The sequence below is a fragment of the Gopherus flavomarginatus genome, chromosome 4 (assembly GCF_025201925.1).
Source record: "Gopherus flavomarginatus isolate rGopFla2 chromosome 4, rGopFla2.mat.asm, whole genome shotgun sequence".
NCBI classification, from domain to species: domain Eukaryota; kingdom Metazoa; phylum Chordata; order Testudines; family Testudinidae; genus Gopherus; species Gopherus flavomarginatus.
The window spans coordinates 19,875,367-19,898,780 of NC_066620.1; the positions used below are offsets into that span (position 1 = coordinate 19,875,367).

Sequence of the window (23,414 nt, forward strand, 5' to 3'; positions counted from 1 at the left end):
TCAGTGATTTTTCACTTAGATAGTTAAGCTGGTAAAAGCCTTAGTGCAGACACAGTTATACAAGTAAAAGGTGCTTTACACCACAGTAGCTTATTTCATTTTACTGTACCAGAATAAGTACTTTTATTACACTGATATAGCAACAAACACTAGGGTTTTTTGGTTTTATTTTCGTTTTTTGCCATTTAAACAATGCTAGCATAGTTAAAGCAGCAAATGTTTTATGTATAGGCAAGGCCTTATACCTTACAACTTGTTTGAATGAGAAAAAAAACTGTACAGGACACCAGGTTATCTCCTACACTTAAAAGGAAGTTGATTCTCCTGAAAGGTGGCAGATTGGCAGCTCTGGATATCTCTGAGGTGCACCAGAAATTCAAGCATCTCCACAATGCCAGCTAACGGGCCTCAGTCCTGGTTTGGAAGGCTCGAGTCTAGCACTGGGACGGTAGGTCAGTGTCCAAGTCCTTTCAGTCCTTGGCCTCTGACACTTGGAGTCAAGACACCCAAGAGAAAGAAGACAGGGTCTGAACTCCAAAAATAAGCAATTGAATCAACTGATTGTAATGTTACTGCACTATAAAAGTGTATCAAGTAAGGTCTTTTCTGAAAGCCTTTGGCACAAGGGTGATTAAGATCATTGTGAAATGTAAGGGCATTATGGATACTCACTGATATTATGCTTCAAACTCTGGGACTGATGGGAGAAAAAGGTGTTTTCCCAGACAGGAGGGAAGGTAGCTATCTATTGTCAGGGTAGGCAGTAACAACCCCTTACTGGTCTGGGTTGAACCCCAAAGTGTCACAGCCTCTCAGTTGAGTCTGCCAACAAATTCATGTCAAACATGCTGTTGGTCCTGTGATAGAGTCACTTATCCTTAGGATCTGGACTGTCAGTTTACACCTATCACTATTGAATTATACTGGATTTGAACCTATGACCTAGTAATCAAAGGCTCTATTTCAGGGATTCTCAAACAGGGGTCGCTGCTTGTGTAGGGAAAGCCCCTGGTGGGCCGGGCTGGTGTGTTTACCTGCCCCGTCCACAGGTCCAGCTGATCGTGGCTCCCAAATTCCAAGTACACGAGCTGACAGAGCTAATGTAGCCTCAGATCAGTAGTGGTGAACACTAAGCAGCTTTGCCTGTGGGTGTAGATTCCTCATCTCCACAGAATTCCCCAGGGCGCTGCCCAGTTAGCTGGGCTGACCGTGTTCTTGGGGAAGGCTCTATGGTTACATAGCAAACTCTAGCATGGCTTAGGCAACATTCATTGGGCCTGCTCTTCACCTAATGTAAATAGAGCTAGACCAATATATGCCAGTTGGGGGTCTGACCCATTGTTTTTAAATCCTCCGTTTACTGGAAGAGTTATTTACATGTTTATATTTCTTCTCTTGAAGATTTTTTCTCTGACACTGTGAAAACTGAACACAATTTTGAAGTAAAAATAAGTAGGTGTATATTCCCAGTTCTGCCCTGTATCATTTAAAAGAAAAGTGAAAAAGAAAAAAGATCCATCGTGTCTTTGCTGGGTCTTTGCCCTATAATCAATTTTGTCAGTATATTGAAAGAGTTGCTATAAATGTAACATTACCGAGAGTTCGGGTGATGTGCAGTAAACAACATCACAAATTCGTGCAGCTATATAAGCAGCCAGAGTTTTGCATCATTAGAACATCTACATGATTACAAATCTGCAGCACACAAACAATAACAAACTCTGATGGAGTTATTTCTAGAAGCAACCTTTGAATGTGTGTATTTTGCTAGAAAACAGAAATCACTCATTTCTAAACAATAAGAGATGCAATTACAGAGGGGAACAGCAATAGGGAAGTATGAACTCCTCATTTTACATTCTATGCTCTTAAGCAAAATTGAAAACTACAGCTGAGGAGATAATTATTTCAACCTTAACTACAGCGTTCACTATCAATGGATGCTGCATTATTCAGGTCTATAGCAAATGAGAAGTTGTTTCATAGATGTTCTTTATGCTGTGTCGCAAATTCTTCCTTCTTTTTTTTTGCTCTGTGTGTTTGTGCATATACATACAATAACTGGTTTGTTTTTATTTGTGCCTGAATAGCAGTTTAAAGTGTTTCCTACTAGTGCTATAGCTGAATCCATGGGAGAATGCAAAAAAAAAAAAAAAAGTGTCCAGACATTATGGGCCAAGTGCTTTTCCCAGCTACCCCTGTGCCATTCTGGACTAACTCCACTAACATCAACAGAATAACTCACTGGTGTAAATGAGATCAGAAAAGCCCTCTATGCTCTATATCTTGGCCCCATTCAGTGATTGGATGCCAGGTACTAAGAAATGTATTTCTCTAACTGGAAGGATCCCTCAAAATCTAGCCCGCTGTGTCTCTCCTCTCAGTTACTTTCTTCCCAGTTTTTTCTAAAATGGGGAACAGTTCATCAGAACCCAGAAGTGTGCAATTCCAGCAGCCAGATCACACATTTCCTACCAGCTAATTGCTTCCTATCTTCTGAGCACATCAGTTCAGACACCAAGAAGCGTGAGTATGCATCATTCCCTTCTGGACACATAAGAACCACCAAACTCTTGCTGCTCAGACAATACGTAGGACATTTACTTTTTCATACCTTTTAATGCAATTTGTATTATTAAATTCTGATCAGTGAAATTAAAGCCTTGGGTTCCTCATGAAATTTAAGTATCAAAGTGTACCTTTGGCTGATCATGTCTTTATAGTTTTAATGAGAGGTTTTCCTATTTTCATAATGAAGGAATATTTGTGTGACTGAATCTTCTAGGATGACATAAAATGGATTATTGAACTCCTATCAGGGTATGCTTTAGTCTGAGGCCTGATCTTCAGCTCACTGATTTCAATGGGAGCAGAAAACAGCAGCAGCTCCAGGTACCAGCACTCCAGGCACTTGTCTGGGGCAGCAAGCCGCAGGGGGCGCCCTGACAGTCCCTGCGAGGGCGGCAGTCAGGCAGCCTTTGGCGGCTTGCCTGTGGGAGGTCCCCGGTCCCGCGGATTCGGCGGCAATTTGGCAGCGGGTACACCGAAGTCGCGGGACCAGCGGACCTCCCGCAGGCAAGCTACTGAAGGTTGCCTGCCTGCCATGCTTGGGGCAGCAAAAAAGCTAGAGCTGCCCCTGGCAGAAACAGATCCTATATTTTAAAACAATACATATCTATGGTGCACACACAAAGGCCTAAATTCCCAAAGATTGGTCTCCCCTTTTGCATCTGAATATATTTTCACCTGCACTTTACAGAGACAAAGACCTGCTCCCATGATAGTAAACATTCTAACATCTGTACTTTGCCTATGCAAAATCAGGGTTAGAAATGTGTGCAATCTCTGCACTGGTGGGCCTACCCGCAAAGTACAGACACAGGTATGTGCACAAAAAATTGGAAAGGTACATGCACAGAGGCTCAGGTAAAAGTCTGGCTGAACACTGACCTCCAAACAGGCCGCTGAACATTTGAGTAAAATCGATAAGAAAGTCTCAAGAGCCAAATCCTGCATTCCTTACTCACGCAAAATTCCCCATTTCAATCCCTGACTGTTTTCAGTGCACAAAAATGCAGCACTGAACCTTAAATGTAGAAATAAGGCACATTTTAAATAATGGAGGTAATTAGCCATTGGCACAATTTTAAAAGCGTTGTGGTGGATTATCCAGCACTGGCAATTTTTAAATCAAGCCTGGATGTTTTTACTAACAGATATGTGCTAGTTTAAACAGGAGTTAATAGAAGACCTATGGCCTGTGCTGTACAGGAAGTCAGACTAGATGAGCTCAATGGTCTAAATGATAAATGCAAAGTGCTCCACTTAGGAAAGAACAATCAGTTTCACACATACAGAATGGGAAGAGACTGTCTAGGAAGGAGTATGGCAGAAAGAGATCTAGGGGTCATAGTGGACCACAAGCTTAATATGAGTCAACAGTGTGATACTGTTGCAAAAAAAGCAAACATGATTCTGGGATGCATTAACAGGTGTGTTGTAAACAAGACACGAGAAGTCATTCTTCCACTTTACTCTGCGCTGGTTAGGCCTCAGCTGGAGTATTGCGTCCAGTTCTGGGCACCGCATTTCAAGAAAGCTGTGGAGAAATTGGAGAGGGTCCAGAGAAGAGCAACAAGAATGATTAAAGGTCTTGAGAACATGACCTATGAAGGAAGGCTGAAGGAATTGGGTTTGTTTAGTTTGGAAAAGAGAAGACTGAGAGGGGACATGATAGCAGTTTTCAGGTATCTAAAAGGGTGTCATCAGGAGGAGGGAGAAAACTTGTTCACCTTAGCCTCCAATGATAGAACAAGAAGCAATGGGCTTAAACTGCAGCAAGGGAGATTTAGGCTGGACATTAGGAAAAAGTTCCTAACTGTCAGGGTAGTTAAACACTGGAATAGATTGCCTAGGGAAGTTGTGGAATCTCCATCTCTGGAGATATTTAAGAGTAGGTTAGATAAATGTCTGTTAGGGATGGTCTAGACGGTATTTGGTCCTGCCATGAGGGCAGGGGACTGGACTCGATGACCTCTCGAGGTACCTTCCAGTCCTAGAGTCTATGAGTCCTTTCTGGCATTATAATCTATGCATGTATCCCCAAAAAAGCCTCTTTCAAGATTTAGGGGCTGATCCAGATCTGACCACTGTGATAACTATCTTTTTAGCATTCGGTGTGAAGTGGGAGCAGACCTAAAAACAATTCAGGGCCTGAATACACAAAAGTATCTGAACAATCCTTGGATTATGGTTTTATTCATAGAAAAAACACAAAACAGGACCAATGAGAAGGAAGAAGGAGCCTGACCGCTTTGGAAGAGGGAGTGGAGGGTATTTTGTCTGTTGTAGAGCTTCCACAGCTGCAGATCTGGCAGTCTGCCACTCATCTATATTTCTGCACCATAGAAACTCCTGACCAATGCTCTGTACTCCCGAAGTTTGTGGCGCAGCTCAAAAGAGGGAAAACGGGATGTACCATAAGTGGTGCAGTGTAGTCATCGACAGGGTTGCTTGAATATAAGAACATAAGAACAACTATCATGGGTTAGACCACAGGTCCATCTAGCCCAGTATCCTGTCTTCTGACAGTGGCCAATGCCAGATGCTTCAGAGGGAACGAACAGAACAGGTAATCATCAAGTGATCCATCGCCTGTCGCTCATTCCCAGCTTCTGGCAAACAGAGGCTAGGGACACCATCCCTGCCCATCCTGGCAAATAGCCATTGATGGATCTACCCTCCCTGAACTTACCTGGCTCTTTTTTGAACCTTTGCACTCAGAGCAAATCCCCAAACTGTGTGCAGAACTTGTTGGAATAAATAAAGACATGCAGCTAGGCCAGCTGGTGTTAAGCAAAATGGGGAGAAAAGCCACTGCCTGCTCAGGTATGTATCTTTGCTTTCTGCATCGGCACAGCTCTTCTACATATTTTCAGCAAATGCAGGATTTGGCCCATAGTTTGGAAACAGCAAACACAAAATGTTTTGAAATTTTTAGGACACTGACCATTGATTGGTCAAAGCATTTCACCTCTGCAAGATGAGCAAAGGTGGAGTATTTAGACATGGTAGCATTTTGTCATGACTAGGAGATATGTAGCTAATGAAAACAAAATGTGAAGGGAAGTTGATCTTACTTAAAAACCTGCACAAAAATCTGTTATGATTAGGTGACCTTTGTGACTGCCATCTGCAACTGCCTCATGAGAGAAGAGCGAAGAACTGGGAACGAGGATGCCAAAATCAAGAAGCAGAATTTAAACATTTGTTTCTGTAATCTGTACTGAGAAAAGCTCTATTGTGGAGACACTTACATTTTGTGAATATTGCTTCATGTAATAAACCAAAGTTTAATTTTCTTGAATAGAGAATACGAACAGTAGGAAATGTAAAATATAGAACAATCCTGGGTAGAGATTAGGTAATATTTTTTCCCCCCAATTACAATTTATTGATTGTGTAATGGACTAGTCGGAGGTATGATATAATTTAACAGACTTTTCTGTGCAAAGTATAGTAATGCAGAGTTGCCAAGTATTACAATTTTTTCATGAGTCTAACAATATTTGCTATAATTCTTCAAGCCCCGGTTACTGGATGCACAGCTTTCATTTTCTAGCCCTCAGGGTTATGGACAAAAGCATGAAAACATGATGCAAGAGTGCTTCTAGGGTTCAAAAGCAAATAAAGAGTCCTCCGAACATTTTTTTAAAAATTTCACGATTTTTGAATGCTTAGGGTTGGAAGGAGTGGGAACGTGAAGAAAAGAATGTGGCTTATAAGAGTGACCATTTTATGAGGATATTTAGAGTTGGTTTAGGAAGGTGCAGATAAATTGGAAAGCTCTCAACCTTACAAATCAAAGTACATCATTAAAATGTAATTAAAGCAAAGAAGGGAGTTTAGGATTATTTGAAATAAGATAAATTCAAGTTAAGATTTTCAAGAATCCGTGCCTAATGCCAGAATACAAGATCTATATTTAGGCACCTGATTTTCCAGCGGGCTGAGCACCCAGCATCTCCCACTGAAGTCCTTGGGCACTAGACATTAGAAAAAAAATCAAGCCACTTATTTAGGTGCCCAAATATGGACTATAACTAACTCAGATTTGGAGCTGGAGTTAAAGCCCACAGGGGAGGGAAAGATTGAACTTGAGTTTCTGACTAGAGTTAAGAGCCAAGTTGCTGCATCTTCACTGCCAGTTCAGCCTGAATTAGTTAACTAGGGTTAGCTAACCAAAGGTAAGAACCCCCCCCTTTTTTTTTTTTTGCATTGTAGACCTACCCAAAGGGGTCTGGCCTGTCAAAGAACAGCTAGAAGGTATAATATTAGCCCTCATTACAAATTCCTCAGTTATGTTTTACTGGAAATCTGCTGCTAAACAACCTGCTATATCATCTCATTTGTCAGTTATGAATGAACCCTGCATACATTGAATTAGATATTTTTAAAAGTCTTCTATGAAACAAATAGCTTAAATTATTTAAAAAATTATTGTCTGAATTATGTAATAATTCTCCCATATGTATCCTATATTTACATATATGATATTCTGTGCCTGTGAAGAGACAGATATAAGACCAAATAAGTATGACATATTATCAAATGAGGGCTATACTCTGCCAGCTTTACTCCTACTCTCCTCTGCAAGAAACACCCTTGAAATAAATGCGATTACTTGCAGAGTGAGGTGCTATTCAACATGAGTACAGAGGGCAGAATTTGGCTTGAGTGAATAATTTTTCAGACTGTCAAACACAACCCTTGTGGTTGAAGAATGTAACTATGATCAGTGCTATCTGGTCTACAGTTTAATATTTTGGGTATTTTCTGTATGTTTCATTATACAATTTAAAACTTTGCAATAAAAAGATCTATTTAAAATATTTCGATGTTTATTATTCAGATGGTGCCCATAGTTGTAGGTACCTATCCTGAAGAGTTTAGAACCGAAGGCCCTGATTCTGCACAGACATACGCTACATGTGCCCTCTTTTAACTTTTTGCACTGAGTAGTCCTATTAAAGCTGCCTCTGCAGGATCAAGAGCTGAAAGGACACTAGATAAGACCAGTGAAGACATGATAGATAAGAGTCTCCAGAGTTCACAAATACTGAAAAAGCACCAGAGCAGCTGGCACAAGCCAAAAGAAAGCAGAGATCAGAGCACTGAATCAGAGCCATCAAACTCTGTGCCAGACATAGTGAGGATTCCGCCGTCAAAGTGAAGATAATAATCAGCCTCCTTTGTATTATCCTCTGCTACAGACCTTGCTAAATGCAACACATTTTAAAAACTGCACTGATATTTCGTCTGCCTGGAAAGAGGGAGAGAGAGAGAGAGAGAGAGTAGGGAGGGAGGGGGTGGAAGAAGGCACAGGCTGGTTTGGAATAACATCACGTAACCTAGAAGTCTCTCAGTGCAGTGTGTGAACCACAGCAGAATAGTTTATGAGTGTGATTCCTGGGCATGCACACACATCGCTGTGGGCTAGTCTGCTGGCTTGGCACTGCTTTTGTCTTTTTACCTGGAAGGTTTTACTCCTAAATAGCAGCACGTTCATGCAAGATAGCTCTCTCTGCACAGATTACATGGAAAGCAGGTGCTCTGCTGGACACCTTAGGAGACCGAGAACATTGTCTTGGCTCTCTGTTGTGAGAAGATACAAGAATAGGAGCCAGGCTTGTTCTTAATGTAAAATTAATACACCTGGGACAATTCTTAATATGCATAGGAGATGTGTGAAATTGTACAACCCCAGCTGTGGATTTCAGACAGGATCAGGACTCTCACCTCCAGGCTGCTGGGGAGTGGCCCTTCCCCACCTCCCTCTCTTTCTCCTCTGAATTTTCCCCACCTGGATCATAAGAATATATACATTAAAAAAGCAAAGGTGAAAATAAGCACTGCCATGGAGCCACAACCTCACTAGTCAGCGCAAGCAGTGACAGGTCCCAGGACATGGTGGTGAAGGAGCAGGCTGGGAAGAACAGGGGAGACTGATGGCCAAAATGTCACATCCAACAAACCCCAGCAGTATACAGACGCTCAGGTACAGCATCACTTCCAAAAAGCACCAGCAATGAATTCCTGTTACTAACAGAATGAGGATTACAGTCTTACCAACCAGCACAGTATCAGAGTCAGAGCTGGAATGAGGCCAAAGTGGTAATTTATTTTGTCTTAATTTCTCTAATGAAACCTCAGTGGAGCTGCCACAATACAGCCCAGATGCAGTTCGTTGCTCTGGAGAAGGCAGTCTAACTACACATTGGTTTTGATCTAAACAGAAGGACCCAATCCACCGCTCCCTGACGTTAATGACCAGACTCCCATTCAGTACAATGGAAGTTGGATCAGGCTCTTATTGCATAACTACTGGGAAAACAAAAACACCAAAGAGCAGCAATGCTAACACAATTCCTCTGCCCTCTGGGAGTTTATCCTTACCCTGACTGCTACAGTTGTACTGACCTCGAGCATTTAATCAAACCTGTTCCCTAGTTTAATCTATTTATTAATTATACTATTAATTATTATTATTCAGATAACCTGGATTAAGGGATCCACATCTAGGTTTAATTAACATTTGATCTGGAGAGATTGCCAGTTTGGGTTTGCCTGGGTTGACTTCTCAGCAACCCAGAAACAAAACAATGTCAAAAGGTACTTCAAGTTCTCCAGGTCAAATAACTGTATAGGATCCTGCATTACTTTTTATCCAATTCTCTTGTCTTAAAATCTCACATTGCTCTTAGGGAAAACCATGAATATCGATGCCTCTGTCAGCCTGGCTCTGAGTGTCAAAGCAAATGGGAACCGGTCCTCACGTGTAAGTTATGTAAGCGCCTTCGGTGAGTTACCTTTAAATCTTTTATAGCGGTGCAGTTTCTAAGCAATTTCAGTTAGTGATCAGTGTATGTAGGTTTAAGGAAGCGCATGGGTGTGCACCCTGTATTCTTTTGTTCAGTCCCAGAAATTGCTTCATAGTATTTCAGGATGGGAGTTAAATTGGAGGATGTTTACACAGCAATTACTAGGTACTAAACTAACCATGCGGGGAAAAGCCGAGTGTTTAGTCCAAGAAGCCCTGATCTGAATCATATCGTGTCACCGCGGATGAGTAGCGTGTAGTGGATCTTTGCACATCCACTATTTCAATATGTTACCCCACAGGGATTAAGGAGCGATTTTAAAACAGCTCTTATTTGTTTTCATTCCTTTACATTAACTTGCTAGCTGGGCTGACGGAGGGGTGTGTTCAAACAAACGATTTCCTGCTCTCTTTCTGAAAACTACCAGTTCTCAGGTGCAGAGACCCACAACATGACCTTAGTACAAACTGAAGGGCATTTTAATTACACAACATGGGGGGGGGGGGGCGGGGGACACACACAACCCACCAGGGTTCTGTCTGCAGATGTATCCTGCCCTGTTATAAAATGCGTGCAGAGATCTCATCAACGTGCAGCAGCGGCTGTTATCAAAACAATGCACCACGCCACGGCCTTAATTGTCAATGCAATTAAACAGCGAGAGGGTCTTACCTTCCGGACCCCACTAAAGCCATATTCGGCCGCGAGTTGCTTTGCTTCCGGCTCGCCCCCTCGGTGCAACTCCACCAAAAAATGATTCGTGTAGACGGCTCTCTCAGCGGCTGCCAAAAGGAGCCCCAGCCAGAGGAGCCCAGCGATCGTCCAGGGGGTAAGGCATCCTCCCTTCATGGCTCTTGCCTAGTGAGAGGGAGAGAATAAATACACCAGCCCGCCGCCGAGGAGAGTGGAGGTTTGGGGGGAGGCGCTGCTGAATGCAGCACAGCAGCGTGTGCGCTCCCTCGGCAGCTGGCGCTGGGAGGCGGCGAGGCGGGGGAAGTCGGCTGGGCGGCTCGTGAGCTGCCGCGGGTGGGTCTGCGCGCGGGGGGTTCGCGGCCAGATCTGCATCGTCAGCTCCTCCTCGCCGCTAGTTCAGCGGCGGCTCCAGGGAAGCACCAACCGGGCCGAGGTGAGATTGCAGCGCTGCCAATCACGTGCGGGCTGGGGAGGGGGCTGGGCTAGGGCTCACCCGAGGCGAGCGGTTCCCGCGGCTGCCTGATTCAGCACCCTGGAGAATTCCTCCATTTCCCGGGGCAGGGCGAGGGGGAGCCCGGAGAGACACGCGCTGTGATCAGCACAGCGCTACCCCCGTGCTGGGTTGCACTGGGGGCTAGAGGCTTGTTTCCCTGGGGGGACCGTGCTGAGCTAGACGGCAGGAGATGCTCCAGTCCCAGATGCTGACATCAGTACACCCGGGGCTGCCTTCCTTGCACGGGCTTTCCCCAGCCCATAACCGAGCAGCCGTGCTCTGCTCCCAATGCCCGGCAGACTACAGTGCACTCCAGCTTCTCTCGTCTCCTCTTTAGATGAGGGCACGCTGAGCAGCACAGACGGTGCAAGAGCCGACCACGTTGTGCCCTGTGCAGAGGGAAATATAAATCCGTGTCAGGGAATGTACAAACAAAACCTTCCTCCCTGAGCCAGTGGAGTAAAACGAAGCGAAACCAGTTCAGAGCTTTTAAAGAAATGAATGATGTACTGGCAGTTAAAGTAGTAAGGACTTAGATGGTTTCATCTGTTGGTGGCTGCATGAGGAAGCAAACACATGTCGGGTCATGAGAAGTATTCTTGTGACCCAGGTTTCATCACATTGTGTGTGTAACCTACCTGGATGTATATTCTGTCCAATAAACTCAAACCCTCCAGCACACTGGAGAGGAAGAGAAACAAAGCAACAACCCATGCAACCTGTGAGTGTTGTAAGCACCTAATGAGATATTCCCAGCTAAATGTATGGGCAAAACATTGATAAGAATGGATATTGTCATTTAAATAAGGCAGTCAAGGATGAGGGTGGGGGACACACAATGCACTAGCAGGGCTTCATATAAGAGATAGAGCTTTAAAAGGGAGTAGAAACTCAGTTCTTTAGAAAATAAGCATTACAAGCCTGCACAGAGTCAATTTTCAAAACTCCAATGGGAATAAATAACACAGAAAACTGGATCCTATGATGTTACTGTGTGTTTCTGCAGGTTTACACAAATGTATTTATTAATGTATCACTCAGAAAGATAAACTCCTTCAGTTGCCCCATCCTATTGTAAAAAGGAAGAGACATTCCCTGAGGAACAGAGAAAAATACACTCCTTTGAGATGTAACAGTTGTGTTGTTATAGAGAGTGTGTGCAACATGGTTATTAATTTTGAAATAAACAGAGCAGTAGACTTGTGGTAATCCATTTTACAAATGGTTATAGTGAAGCAGAGATTAAAACAATCTGCATAAAAGAATTTGTAAAACAGTAAAGATTAAAGGTATATGGGTTGTCTATTTTCATTATCTTAAAATACCCTCAAGAGAAGGAGGGAACAGATAATCACAGTGATAGAATGGACACTCCGAAAACAAATGGGAGCTGATTTATTATGACAAAATTATTGATTTCTTTCCTCTGCATAAAAATCCCCTACTCAGGCAGAAGAAAAATGAAACCCAGGGCCTGATCCAAAACACATTTAAACCAAACTGAAAGCTTTAAAATGAATTACTAATGCTGAGAAAGGTATGCATTACAAATGGAATATCGAGGCGAAAAGCAACCTCTGAAGCCTATTTAAGAGTTTATGTCAATGAATTGCAGGTTTTTAGATGCCTGTTCAAAGAGCAGGTATTTACTGAAAATAATGTCACACACTATAAAAAAAATCCAAGTTATTTTTTTAATTGAGCCTGTGACATTCCCATTTCAAAATGCTTCTTTTTTTTTTTTTTACTACTAAAGCATTTGACATGTTCCTGGGAAGTTTTGGTGCTTGTGAAATTACAGGATGATTAGCACTAATTAGAGCTTGCCAGAGAGGAAGCAAGGACTGTAGTGACTACTGCGCAGTTTCTCAGGGATAGAAGGGGAAATTTCTAGGATCTACCTGCCTCAAAGGATCCTAACTTCCCTATAAAAATGTTTGAAGGGTCCCTGCCCTCTAAAACTGCTCCTCTGATCGATGCTTTCCACTTTGCTGCTGACATATAGAAGGTGGAGCATCAATAAGAAAAAGCTGTTCAGGAGTGGACATGGCTCCATTAACTCAGCGTGAAGAGCTCCCAGCACTATAGTCAGGGGCAAGGGAACATGGCTTCCTGCCATTTCTGGTTGCCTTAGAGAGTTTGCCAACTGTTTGAGGTGGAGGAGAACAAAAAGGGAGGGATATTAGAAAGAGAAAGGGAGAAAGGGAAAGAGCAGGGAGGTGGAGGGCTTTGTGATTAAGGCACTGGACTTAGATTCAGGATACCTGGGTTCAGTTCCCAGCTCTAAGACAGACCTGGGCCCAGATCCTCAAAAGGTATTTAGGTCGTGGATCTGGGGCTTGCTGTGTAAGCTCAGGCAGGGAAAAGTCCATTAAATGCTCCCAGTTAAAGAAAAATGGTAGTTATGAGTCTGTGATCTCAGTCCAGAACCCACTGGATCAGTTTCTGTAGCTTAAAAACACCATTATAACTGGCAGCTCAAGTTAAGATGCTATAAATGAATGGACATGGCAACTGAATAACCCTATTGGCAGGGCAAATTGGTGGGGCACCCTGATAAATGTGCACTGCCATTGTTCCTCCTGTACTTCCTCTACAGACAAACCCAGGGTAGCCAGTACATTACCTATCCCAACAATTAAATTCACTTCATTTTCTCACAAAAAGAAAACTGGAATTAGTACATGGCCAACAAAATGCTAACATTAGTTAAGTGTTTAGTGTTTTGGGGCAATAGAATTGGATGGTATTGTGCCAAAGAAGGTCCAATATCTCATAAAGCAAATTTTTAGATGCTTTTTATCTGTGTGGAAGGCAGTGGAGTTCTCTAGAACAAGATTTAAATTGCTTAAATCTCTAATAGTGCTAGTAAGCATGTGAGCAGTGGCATTTTGAAAAGCTGAAAACAGAACATTACAATAATCCAATAGCATGGTTATGAAAGAATGAATCATCATCCGAGCATCATTTTGAACAAGCTTGGGTCTCCCTTGAACATATTTTTTCTGAAGTTGCCAAATGAGAATATAACCATATTTCTCACTGGAATCTGAAGCAGCATCAAAGATAATACCTGGATTTCTAGCAACAGATATAGGGATAAACAAGGGATTATGGGGAGTTTGAAATGAAAGTATCAAGTGCATTTTAGCAATTAATGGCATGAGGTGGCATTGCTTTACTTTAGAAAGCTGGACATTCATGTTAGAAGTTATTAAGGCGGGAAGTGAGAATAATAGCATTTGAAGACAAACTAAGTGCAAGGAGGTATAGCCATGTACCTACTGTGTACCAGGGATACTAGAGCGGGTGCCTGGGCAAAGGTTTCCCCAGAACCACCTAGGGAGTGGGAGACCAGAGAGGAAAACTTATGCTGTGACTACTTCAAGTAATGATAGGATCAAAAATCACTTCAAAACAGTGCTTTAACAAACAGGCTAGGTTTCCAAGGAATGCTCATTTTACCCTTAGTATCACATCTTAGCCAAGTTTATCTTCCTCAAAGAGAAAGACCAATAAGTATCTACTAGTCTTTTCCACTCTTGGCCCAGAGACTCTTCATTCTATCTGCCTTCACTTAGTGGTGGGCAGGTTCTCTCTGGTTTCTATCAGTGCTACTCTTCACATCCACCAGATGGGTTCACTAAAAAATGACAGACATTGCCCCCGCCCCCATCTTTTGTGCTTATCCTAAGTAGGATGACCGGACAGAAAATGTGAAAAATCAGGACAGGAGGTGGGGGGTAATAGGAGCCTATATAAGAAAAAGACCCAAAAATCGGGACTTTCTCTATAAAATCGGGATATCTAGTCACCCTAATCCTAAGAGAACAAATTTAAAAAGAGAGACTTTAACCCAGAAACAGCCAATATCTTAAGGTTCATGCAAGCCCCGTAAATACTGTTTCAGAGCTGTGTATTGACAGAAGCATAGACTGATACGGGTCCAACAAATTCTGCTATCAGTCATTTACATTGCAGTCATTCCTGGAAGCCTACAAGGGTCAAGGCTCCATTGTGCTAGGTGCTGTAGTAAATTGAAAGATGCCAGTACAATTCCAAGTAGAGAGGTCATCTCTCAAATCTTCTGTACTTTGCTTTTAATAACTAAATAACACCAGCATGGGACTTGCAGTACTTACATAGAAAATGCCTAGAGAATACTATGAATACAGCGGTAACATTCCTCGGTTAACAAAGGTTTACAACTGGCAACTATTTTTGGTAGTAAAGAAATACTCACATACTTGCACCTGTACATTGCAGATGCAAAATACTTGAATGCTCACTTTAAATCGTCTAATATTTGTACACGTTCATACTAGCACCTGTGAAGGTCACAGAGGCCAATCGATTTTGCTGGTGCGTGTTTTTAAATATGTATGTACTATTTAAAGTGTGCGTGCAGGTGTTAGTGGGTGCACAGGTGCCTAAATCAACAAGGGACAGTTGTATGTATGCATGTATGTAATTTAGTGCCTACAGAAGGGAACACAGGCTTGACAAATTTAGACTTATGTATATTATATTAATAGAACCCTGCTAGGGTTGAGAAGATTTGTCGAAATAAGCACTGATACTAAAACGGTTGTAAAATGGCTTCAGGGACATTCAACCACAACAATGGAGTGAACAGTAATCTGAACAATCATAGCAAATCAACTAATCAAACCAAGAAGTGCTTCTCTAGACCAAGGATCAGTCCTCTAATGTGCTTGGTGTACTTACTCTAGAGGGTTTCTAGAGTGTCTTGTGGCATTTGAAAAACCTCATGCTGAACTAGTTGGTGGTGTAACAATTTGAACAGACCTCTGTCGTTTGATGTTATTGGACTTTTTGATTATAGATTTATTAATGCTGACAACAGCATTTAAAGGTAACTGGCTCCTGATTGTCTGCATATTTTGCCTTAAAATAAGCTATAATGGGGGGAGAGAGAGAGAGAGGATTAAAACAGATAGTGCTTTGCATTTATGGTGTATGAATCTAAGAGGTTGGCATTTAGCTGGTTCTACAATTAAAATAAGTCCCTACCATCCCTGTATAGCATTGTATTGTCCTTCAAAACATAGAACACCACTTGAAGTTCAGCTGCCCACTAACAATTTTCCAGTCTACAGTTTCTGGGATTCATAATCCTACATTCCTCGGAGAAGGAACCAGCAAAACACAGGATATTTATTGTACAAGTACATACAGGTGCCATGGTGTCAGCTATCTTAGTAACATGGAATTATAAGTACTAAGAGAATGCAATGGCAAAGTACGTAGTAGAGAATGATTAATGTAATCAGTGAAAGCAGTTCCCCATACCTAATATTATATTTACTTTCACATGCACATGATCCAAAAAGATGAAAGGTGGTTTTAAAGATACATTACGGCCTATGTGCCTGCTGTATTCGGAAGGGTGATGAGAACAATGTGAAACACTGTTAAACTATAATCTATACAATAACTTCACAGAGGCCGTGTGCTTAAGCCTTGATTCAGCAAAGTACGTTTTACTTTAAGCAGGAGCTTAAGCCTGGCTAACTTCAATGAGATTTAATTAATGTAATTAACTATTTTACTAAATAGAGCACAAAAAATAGATGTGATTAGTCATATGTTTAAGTGCTTTTCTGAATCAGACCCTAAATAGCCAATGCAGAAAGTTACCTTAAAGTGATGAATTTAAATCATTGTATCTGTATGACGCATTTGTATTTATAAAATAAGCTTGTCAGATTCAACACTCTTGTATCATTTTTATGACTTGTTAGAAAGACTCTGCAGGGGAGGTCTGTGAGAGTAATTTTAGAACTAGAATTGCTCAGAGAAATCAGTGAGGCTTGGAGCTGATGGCATCTCGGTGACATTTTGGAAGATAACAATGGATGAAGAGAGGACTCCTATGAGACTGGAGAATGCTGTGGAAAAGATCAGAAAACACTTAGGGGAAAATAACTTGGTGGAGGGCCAAGGAAAAAGGAAACCCAAAATCCAAGACAATGGGGACAACTGGTAAGAGGCCAGGATAAAATTGGAAAAGATACAGGGTTGGCTCAGAGAGGTATAGGTCATATATGAGTAAGGTTCAAAGTGACTAAGTGTGGAGTTCAGAAGGGGAAATTAGAGAACCCAAAGAACGGGCTTCTGAGAAAATCCAGCTACCCAGATGACAAAACAGTAACAAATTACTCATTGGTCGGAAAGCAGTGTGTATGGAAGCTGCAAGCTTTGCTCTAAAAGAACAACAGAACTGGGATGGGAGGAGTGGGGTATAGGGGGATGGTAACATCCCCTTCTAACTTTCCCAGCTTTTGTAATTTCTTCTTCCTTTCTATGATAGCAGCAGTGAGGGCGAGTGGCATGTAGATAATGCACATACCAATACCTGCTCAACTCAATCAGGGCTCTAAACTGGAATCACTTGGATTTAACCTGAATAAAGCCAGTTGAAAAGTTTAACAAAGTTTTTGATGGGAAAATGCAGTTTTGTCAATTTCAAAATGTTTTGCAGAAACATATCAATTTCTATGAAATTTTCAGTGGGAAAGAGTGAAAATGAATCATTTCAACTTACTGATTTAATCTCGATAATGTCAAAGTGTTTCATATATAATTTATATCATAGTTGTTTTACATTTTCAGAACAAAACAACTCAAAGTTTCCAAATCAAATTTATTCTGAATTTCTGTTCTGCGAGAAATGTTGACATTTCTATTTGAGCTACGTGGGGTAGGTGCCGTCACTTTTGTTCTGTTTGTACAACCCTTATCTCACTGGTGTCCTGTACCATGAGCAGGCATTATGATCATATAAAGAACTTTTTGCTCAAATTTTGAATGAAAACAAATTTCAAAATTTCAGAATTTTCCTTCCCCCCGCATAAACTCTAACCTTGAAAAACATGGCACGCTGAAATTACACCTTCCTTCAGTATACACATTAGCTGCCATGATTCAGGAGATACTTATTGTTTGCTTGGAAAGGGATGAGAGAATCTTACTCTTGTATTTGGCCCCTCCCTAGCCAGGAGCAGCACCAGGGTTTTTGGTGCCCTAGGCGGGGGTCCTTCGGCGCTCCTGGTCGTTGGCGGCAGTTCTGCGGCGGGGGAGTCCTTCCGCGTTCCCGGTCTTCAGGGCACTTCGGCAGCAGGTCCCGGAGCGAGTGAAGGACCCGCCGCAGAATTGCCGCCGAAGACCCGGAGCACGGAAGGACCCCCCCACTGCCGAATTGCCGCCAAGGGCGGCAAAATGCCACCCCCCCAAATCCTGGTGCCCAAGGTGACCACCTAGGTCGCCTAAATGGAATCACTGGCCATGTCTCTAGCAATCATCAGATTTTTCATAGCAGAAAGGACAGTAACAGTGGAATTCATATATTTTCTAATAAAAGCATAAGTGCCTTTTTCCAGATTTTCAGTGCTACTGCACTGTACATGTTGATGTTATCATCAGCCCCTTGTTCCAAGAGCAGAATAGTTTGCATAGCACCAGAGTCAGCATAAGAAGGGAGACATGATAGAAGCTGAATTTTTGTACAAAGAAGAGGTAAGCTGATTCTGAAAGAGCTGGGTACTTATCAGTCAGGAGTAAAACACTGAGGAAGAAAGAGGCTCTTAGTGCAATCAAGATCTTCTTGTTAAGAAATCATTGCTTTAGTTAGACAACATGTTTGCTTATGGCTGGGGATTAAGAAGTCAAAGTCATCATTGGGTTAAGCCCATGAAAATAAATGGAGAGGTGGCAGGGATATATTTGACTCACATCATCACTGGTGTTTCTTTCCCCCACATCTTTTAACCCCGCACAAGTTAAAAAAAACTGCTTGAAAAAGGATAAGAATTCAAGACCCTGTAGTGGGTGTTACCCATAAAGCACTAAAACACTGGCCTGTGTCCAGCCAAAATAACTCTCCCCCAGCTGTAGAGAAGGGTAAGACAACCAGTAATCCATGGTCAGGAGAAAGGATGGATACTATTGGTACAAGTACTTAGCAGGTGGAGGGGGGTTAAGGTACCTTTTACTCCTCTTCCACCCAATAATCGTAGGGAGTTGTGCCCAATTAATTTTTGTGCTGCCTGTAGTTAGAAGATACTCCCAGTAGTTAGAAGATGCTGCAAGATACAAAATGTACAATAGATACTGTATCTCTATGTAATCCCTGGCATAAGCTTTGTTGAATTGATGTCAAGGTTGAGAATACATATCACTCGAGTAAATTTGCATGCCATGAGTAATACAGGGTCCCTAAAAGGGAAGGAGTCTGTGCTGAGCCTCTTAGAGAGAGAACTAAAACTATGTCTACACTGTGAGCTAATGAGGTGATTCTCCAGCTCACATACAAGAACTCGTACTAGCTCTCATTGAGCTTGCATGAGTATAAGTAGCAGTATAGGCATGGTAGTACGGGTATCAGGAGTGAAGGCATGGCTGAGTCATGCTGAGTACAAACTCACCTGACACTGGTGGGTATGCACTCAGCAAAGCTCAGTTGTGCCTCCGCGGTGCTTACACTGCAATTTATACTCATGCTAACTGGAGGAGAGCTAGTGTAAGTATGGGTATGTCTACACTATGGGATTACTCCAATTTTACAGAAATCGATTTTTGGAAACAGATTGTATAAAGTTGAGTGCATGTGGCCACACTAAGCACATTAATTCGGCAGTGTGCATCCATGTACCGAAGCTAGTGTTGACTTCCGGAGCATTGCACTGTGGGTAGCTATCCCATAGCTATCCCAAGTTCCTGCAGTCTCCCCTGCCCACTGGCATTCTGGGTTGAGATCCCAGTGCCTGATGGGGCAAAAAACATTGTCGCTGGTGATTCTGGGTACATCCTCTCCCTCCCTCCATGAAAGCAATGACAGACAACCATTTCGCGCCTTTTTTCCTGGGTGAACTGTGCAGATGCCATACCATGGCAACCATGGAGCCCACTCAGCTCAAGACAGCAGTCATGAACATTGTGAACATCTTGCATGTTATCATACAGTCTATGCTGAACTAGGACCTGAAAAACCAGGTGAGGAGGCGGCAGCTACGGCAGCGTGGCAACGAGAGTGATGAGGACATGGACACAGAATTCTCTTAAACCACAGGCCCCGGTGCTTTGGAGATCATGGTGTTACTGGGGCAGGTTCTAGCCGTAGAACGCCGATTCTGGGCCCAGGAAACAAGCACAGACTGATGGGATCACATAATGTTGCAGGCGTGGGATGATTCCCAGTGGCTGCGAAACTTTCGCATGCGTAAGGGCATTTTCATGGAACTTTGTGATTTGCTTTCCCCTGCCCTGAAGCACCAGAATACCAAGATGAGAGCAGCCCTCACAGTTGAGAAGCGAGTGGCAATAGCTTTCTGGAAGTTTGCAACACCAGACAGCTACCGGTCAGTCAGGAGTCAATTTGGAATGGGCAAATCTACTGTGGGTGCTGCTGTGATGCAAGTAGCCAAAGCCATCATTAAGCTGCTGCTACCAAAGGTAGTGATTCTGGGAAATGTGCAGGTCATAGTGAATGGCTTTGCTGCAATGGGATTCCCTAACTGTGGTGGGGCGATAGATGGAACCCATATCCCTATCTTGATACTGGAGCTCCAGGGCAGCCAGTACATAAACCGCAAGGGGTACTTTTCAATGGTGCTGCAAGCACTGGTGGATCACAAGGGACATTTGATCAACATCAATGTGGGATGGCCGGGAAGGGTTCATGATGCTTATGTCTTCAGGAACACTACTCTGTTTAAATGGCTGCAGCAAGGAATTTACTTTCCAGAACAGAAAACAACCATTGGAGATGTTCAAATGCCTATAGTTATCCTTGGGGACCCAGCATACTCCTTAATGCCGTGGCGCATGAAGCCATACACAGGCAGCCTGGACAGTAGGCAGGAGCTGTTCAACTACAGGCTGAGCAAGTGCAGAATGGTGGTAGAATGTGCATTTGGATGTTCAAAGGGACGCTGGCACACGTTACTGACTCGCTCAGACCTCAGCTAAACCAATGTCCCCATTGTTATTGCTGCTTGCTGTGTGCTCCACAATCTCTGTGAGAGTAAGGGGGAGACATTTATGGCAGAGTGGGAGGCTGAGGCAAATCGCCTGGCTGCTGATTACGCGCAGCCAGACACCAGGGCGATTAGAAGAGCACACCAGGAAGCGGTGTGCATCAGAGAAGCTTTGAAAACCAGTTTCATGACTGGCCATGCTACGGTGTGAAAGTTCTGTTTGTTTCTCCTTGATGAAAACCCGCCCCCTTGATTGACTCATTCTCTGTAAGCAACCCACCCTCACCCTTCAATCACAGCTTGCTTTCAAAGGAAATAAAGTCACTATCATTTAAAAATCATGTATTCTTTATTAACTGATTATAAAAAGAGGGAGAGAACTAACAAGGCAGCCCGGGTGAGGTTTGGGAGGAGGATAGGAGGGAAGAAAAAGGCCACTAAAAAGTTCAAAATAATAGCCTTTCGCTTGGGCTGTCCACTGGGGTGGAGTGGGAGGGTGCACAGAGCCTCCTCACTCCCCGCGTTGTTACACATCTGGGTGAGGCGGCTATGGAATATGGTGAGGGGGGAGGGCAGTTATACAGGGGCTGCAGCGGCACTCTGTGATCCTGCTGCCGTTCCTGAAGCTCCACCAGACGCCAGAACATGTCAGTTTGATCACGCAGCAGCCCCAGTGTTGCATCCTGCCTCCTCTGATCTTCCTGTTGCCACCTCTCATCTCGAGCATCTCTCCTCTCCTCACGTTGGTCCCTTCTGTCCTCACATTGGTCCCTCCTGTCCTCACGTTCACTGGCATCTTTCCTGTACTGTGATATCATGTCCTTCCACTCATTCAGATGAGCTCTTTCATTGCGGGTCGATTCCAAGATTTCAGAGAACATTTTGTCTCGCGCCCGTTTTTTTCGCCGCCTTATCTGAGATAGCCTTCGGGATGGAGGAAGGAGGCTTGAAAAATTTGCAGCTGTGGGAGGGAGGGAAAAAAGGGAGAGAAGTATTTAAAAAGATACATTTTACAGAACAATGCTTATACTCTTTCACGGTGAACCACACTATTCACCTTACATACCACATGTGATTTCGGTACAAGGGTTGCATTTTGCATCTTAATATTGAGTGCCTGAGGCTTTGGTGTTAGAGATCACAGACGCAGGTATGGGCAACAGAATTCGGCTTGCATGTGGCTAGGGCAAGCCATTGTCTTTTGGCTTCTGCAGCCTTCATAAAAGCAGCGCCCCCCTTTCCCACATACCAAGCAAAGCCCATTGAGTGCTGCAGTTTTCCTGTTAACAAGCAGCAGCAGAAACCAAACTAACACCCCACCCTATCCAATTCTCTGGGATGATTGCTTTACCCCTCCCCCCACCGCATGGCTGGTATCAGGGAAGATCCCTGCTAGCCAAATGCGAAAAGCTCAGTGCCAATGCACCCCCACCCCCAGCTTGGCTAACTGCAGGGAAGGATTTCTTTTCAGCCACAGGCAAACAGCCCAGTAGGAACAGCCACCTCTGTCCCCTTAATTAAATTCCCAATTTCAACCAGGTTACCATGAATGATATCACTCTCCTGAGGATAACACAGTGAGATAAAGAATGGATGTTGCTTGAATGCCAGCAAACACTGGGACCATACACTGCCAGGCTTTGTCATGCAATGATACCAGATTACTTGCTACTAGCATGGCGTGGTCAAGTGTCCTACCATGGAGGACGGAATAAGGCTGCACTGCCCAGAAACCTTCTGCAAAGGCTTTTGGAGTACCTCCAGGAGAGCTTCATGGAGATGTCCCTGGAGGATTTCCGCGCCATCCCCAGACACGTTAACAGGCTTTTCCAGTAGCTGTACTGGCCATGAATGCATCCGAAGTCTTCAGGGCAAATTAATCATTAAAAAACTCTTGCTTTTAAACCATGTTTTATATTTAAAAAGGTACACTCACCAGAGGTCCCTTCCATGGCTTCATGGTCTGGGATACTGCCTTGGGAGGTTACTTCATTCAGGCTGAGAAAAAGATCCTGGCTGTTGGGGAGAATGGAGTGCTGTGTGCTCTCCACAAGCTCATCCTCCTACTCCTCCTCATCTTCCCCATCTGCAGAATCCTCAGCCATGGCTGAGATTACCCCGGCCTCAGAATCCACGGTCAGAGGTGAGGTAGTGGTGGTGGCCCCACCTAGAATTGCCTGCAGCTCAGCATAGAAGCGGCATGTCTGCGGCTCTGTCCCAGACCTTCCGTTTGCTTCTTTGGTTTTCTGGTAGGCTTGTCTGAGCTCCTTAACTTTCATGCAGCACTGTAGTGAGTCCCTATTGTGGCCTCTCTCCATCATGCCCTTGGAGATTTTTTCAAATGTTTTGGCATTTCGTCTTTTGGAACCTAGTTCTGCTAGCTCGGAATCCTCTCCCCATATAGCGATCAGCTCCAGTACCTCCCGTGCAGTCCACGCTGGAGCTATTTTTCGATTCTCATACTGCATGGTTACATGTGCTGATGAGCTCTGCATGGTCACCTGTGCTGATCAGCTGTCTACGCTGGGCAAACAGGAAATGAAATTCAAAACTTCGCGGGGCTTTTCCTGTCTACCTGCCCAGTGCATCCGAGTTCAGATTGCTGTCCAGAGTGATCACAATGGTGCACTGTGGGATAGCTCCCGGAGGCCAATACCGTCAAATTGCGGCCACACTAACCCTAATTCAAAATGGCAATGGCAATTTCAATGCTACTCCCCTTGTTGGGGAAGAGTACAGAAGTGGATTTTAATAGCCCTTTATATAGAAGTAAAGGGCTTCGTTGTGTGGATGGCTGCAGGGTTAATTCGATTTAACGCTGCTAAATTCGACAAACTCGTAGTGTAGACC

At 43.5% G+C, this 23,414-nt stretch overlaps 2 protein-coding genes across 2 annotated transcripts in view; both read right to left on the reverse strand.

Annotated features, from left to right (window-relative positions):
- PCSK2 (proprotein convertase subtilisin/kexin type 2) overlaps positions 1-10,372 on the reverse strand; it is a 194,883-nt gene extending 184,511 nt beyond the window's left edge. The window contains exon 1 of the mRNA XM_050952128.1: positions 10,053-10,372. Coding sequence (XP_050808085.1) covers positions 10,053-10,229 — 177 coding nt within the window. The 5' untranslated portion in view covers positions 10,230-10,372. The remainder of the gene's footprint in view (positions 1-10,052) is intronic.
- A 370-nt stretch (positions 10,373-10,742) lies between these two features.
- LOC127049504 (uncharacterized) lies at positions 10,743-22,623 on the reverse strand. Its single transcript, XM_050950342.1, has 3 exons — positions 22,501-22,623; positions 21,095-21,525; positions 10,743-10,955 (listed from the first exon to the last, which is right to left on the reverse strand). Exons 1-3 carry the CDS (start codon positions 22,514-22,516, stop codon positions 10,743-10,745), a joined length of 660 nt encoding a protein of 219 aa, XP_050806299.1. The 5' UTR covers positions 22,517-22,623.
- Between the last annotated feature and the right edge of the window lie 791 nt (positions 22,624-23,414).

What these genes read in the sequence shown, in the direction of transcription:
- LOC127049504 (XM_050950342.1), bottom strand. An exon ending in TAGCCGCCTCACCCAGATGT is followed by an intron (nt 10,956 to 21,094) that starts GTAACAACGCGG and finishes CCCTCTGCACAG; the next exon opens with GGCACAACGTGGTCGGCTCT.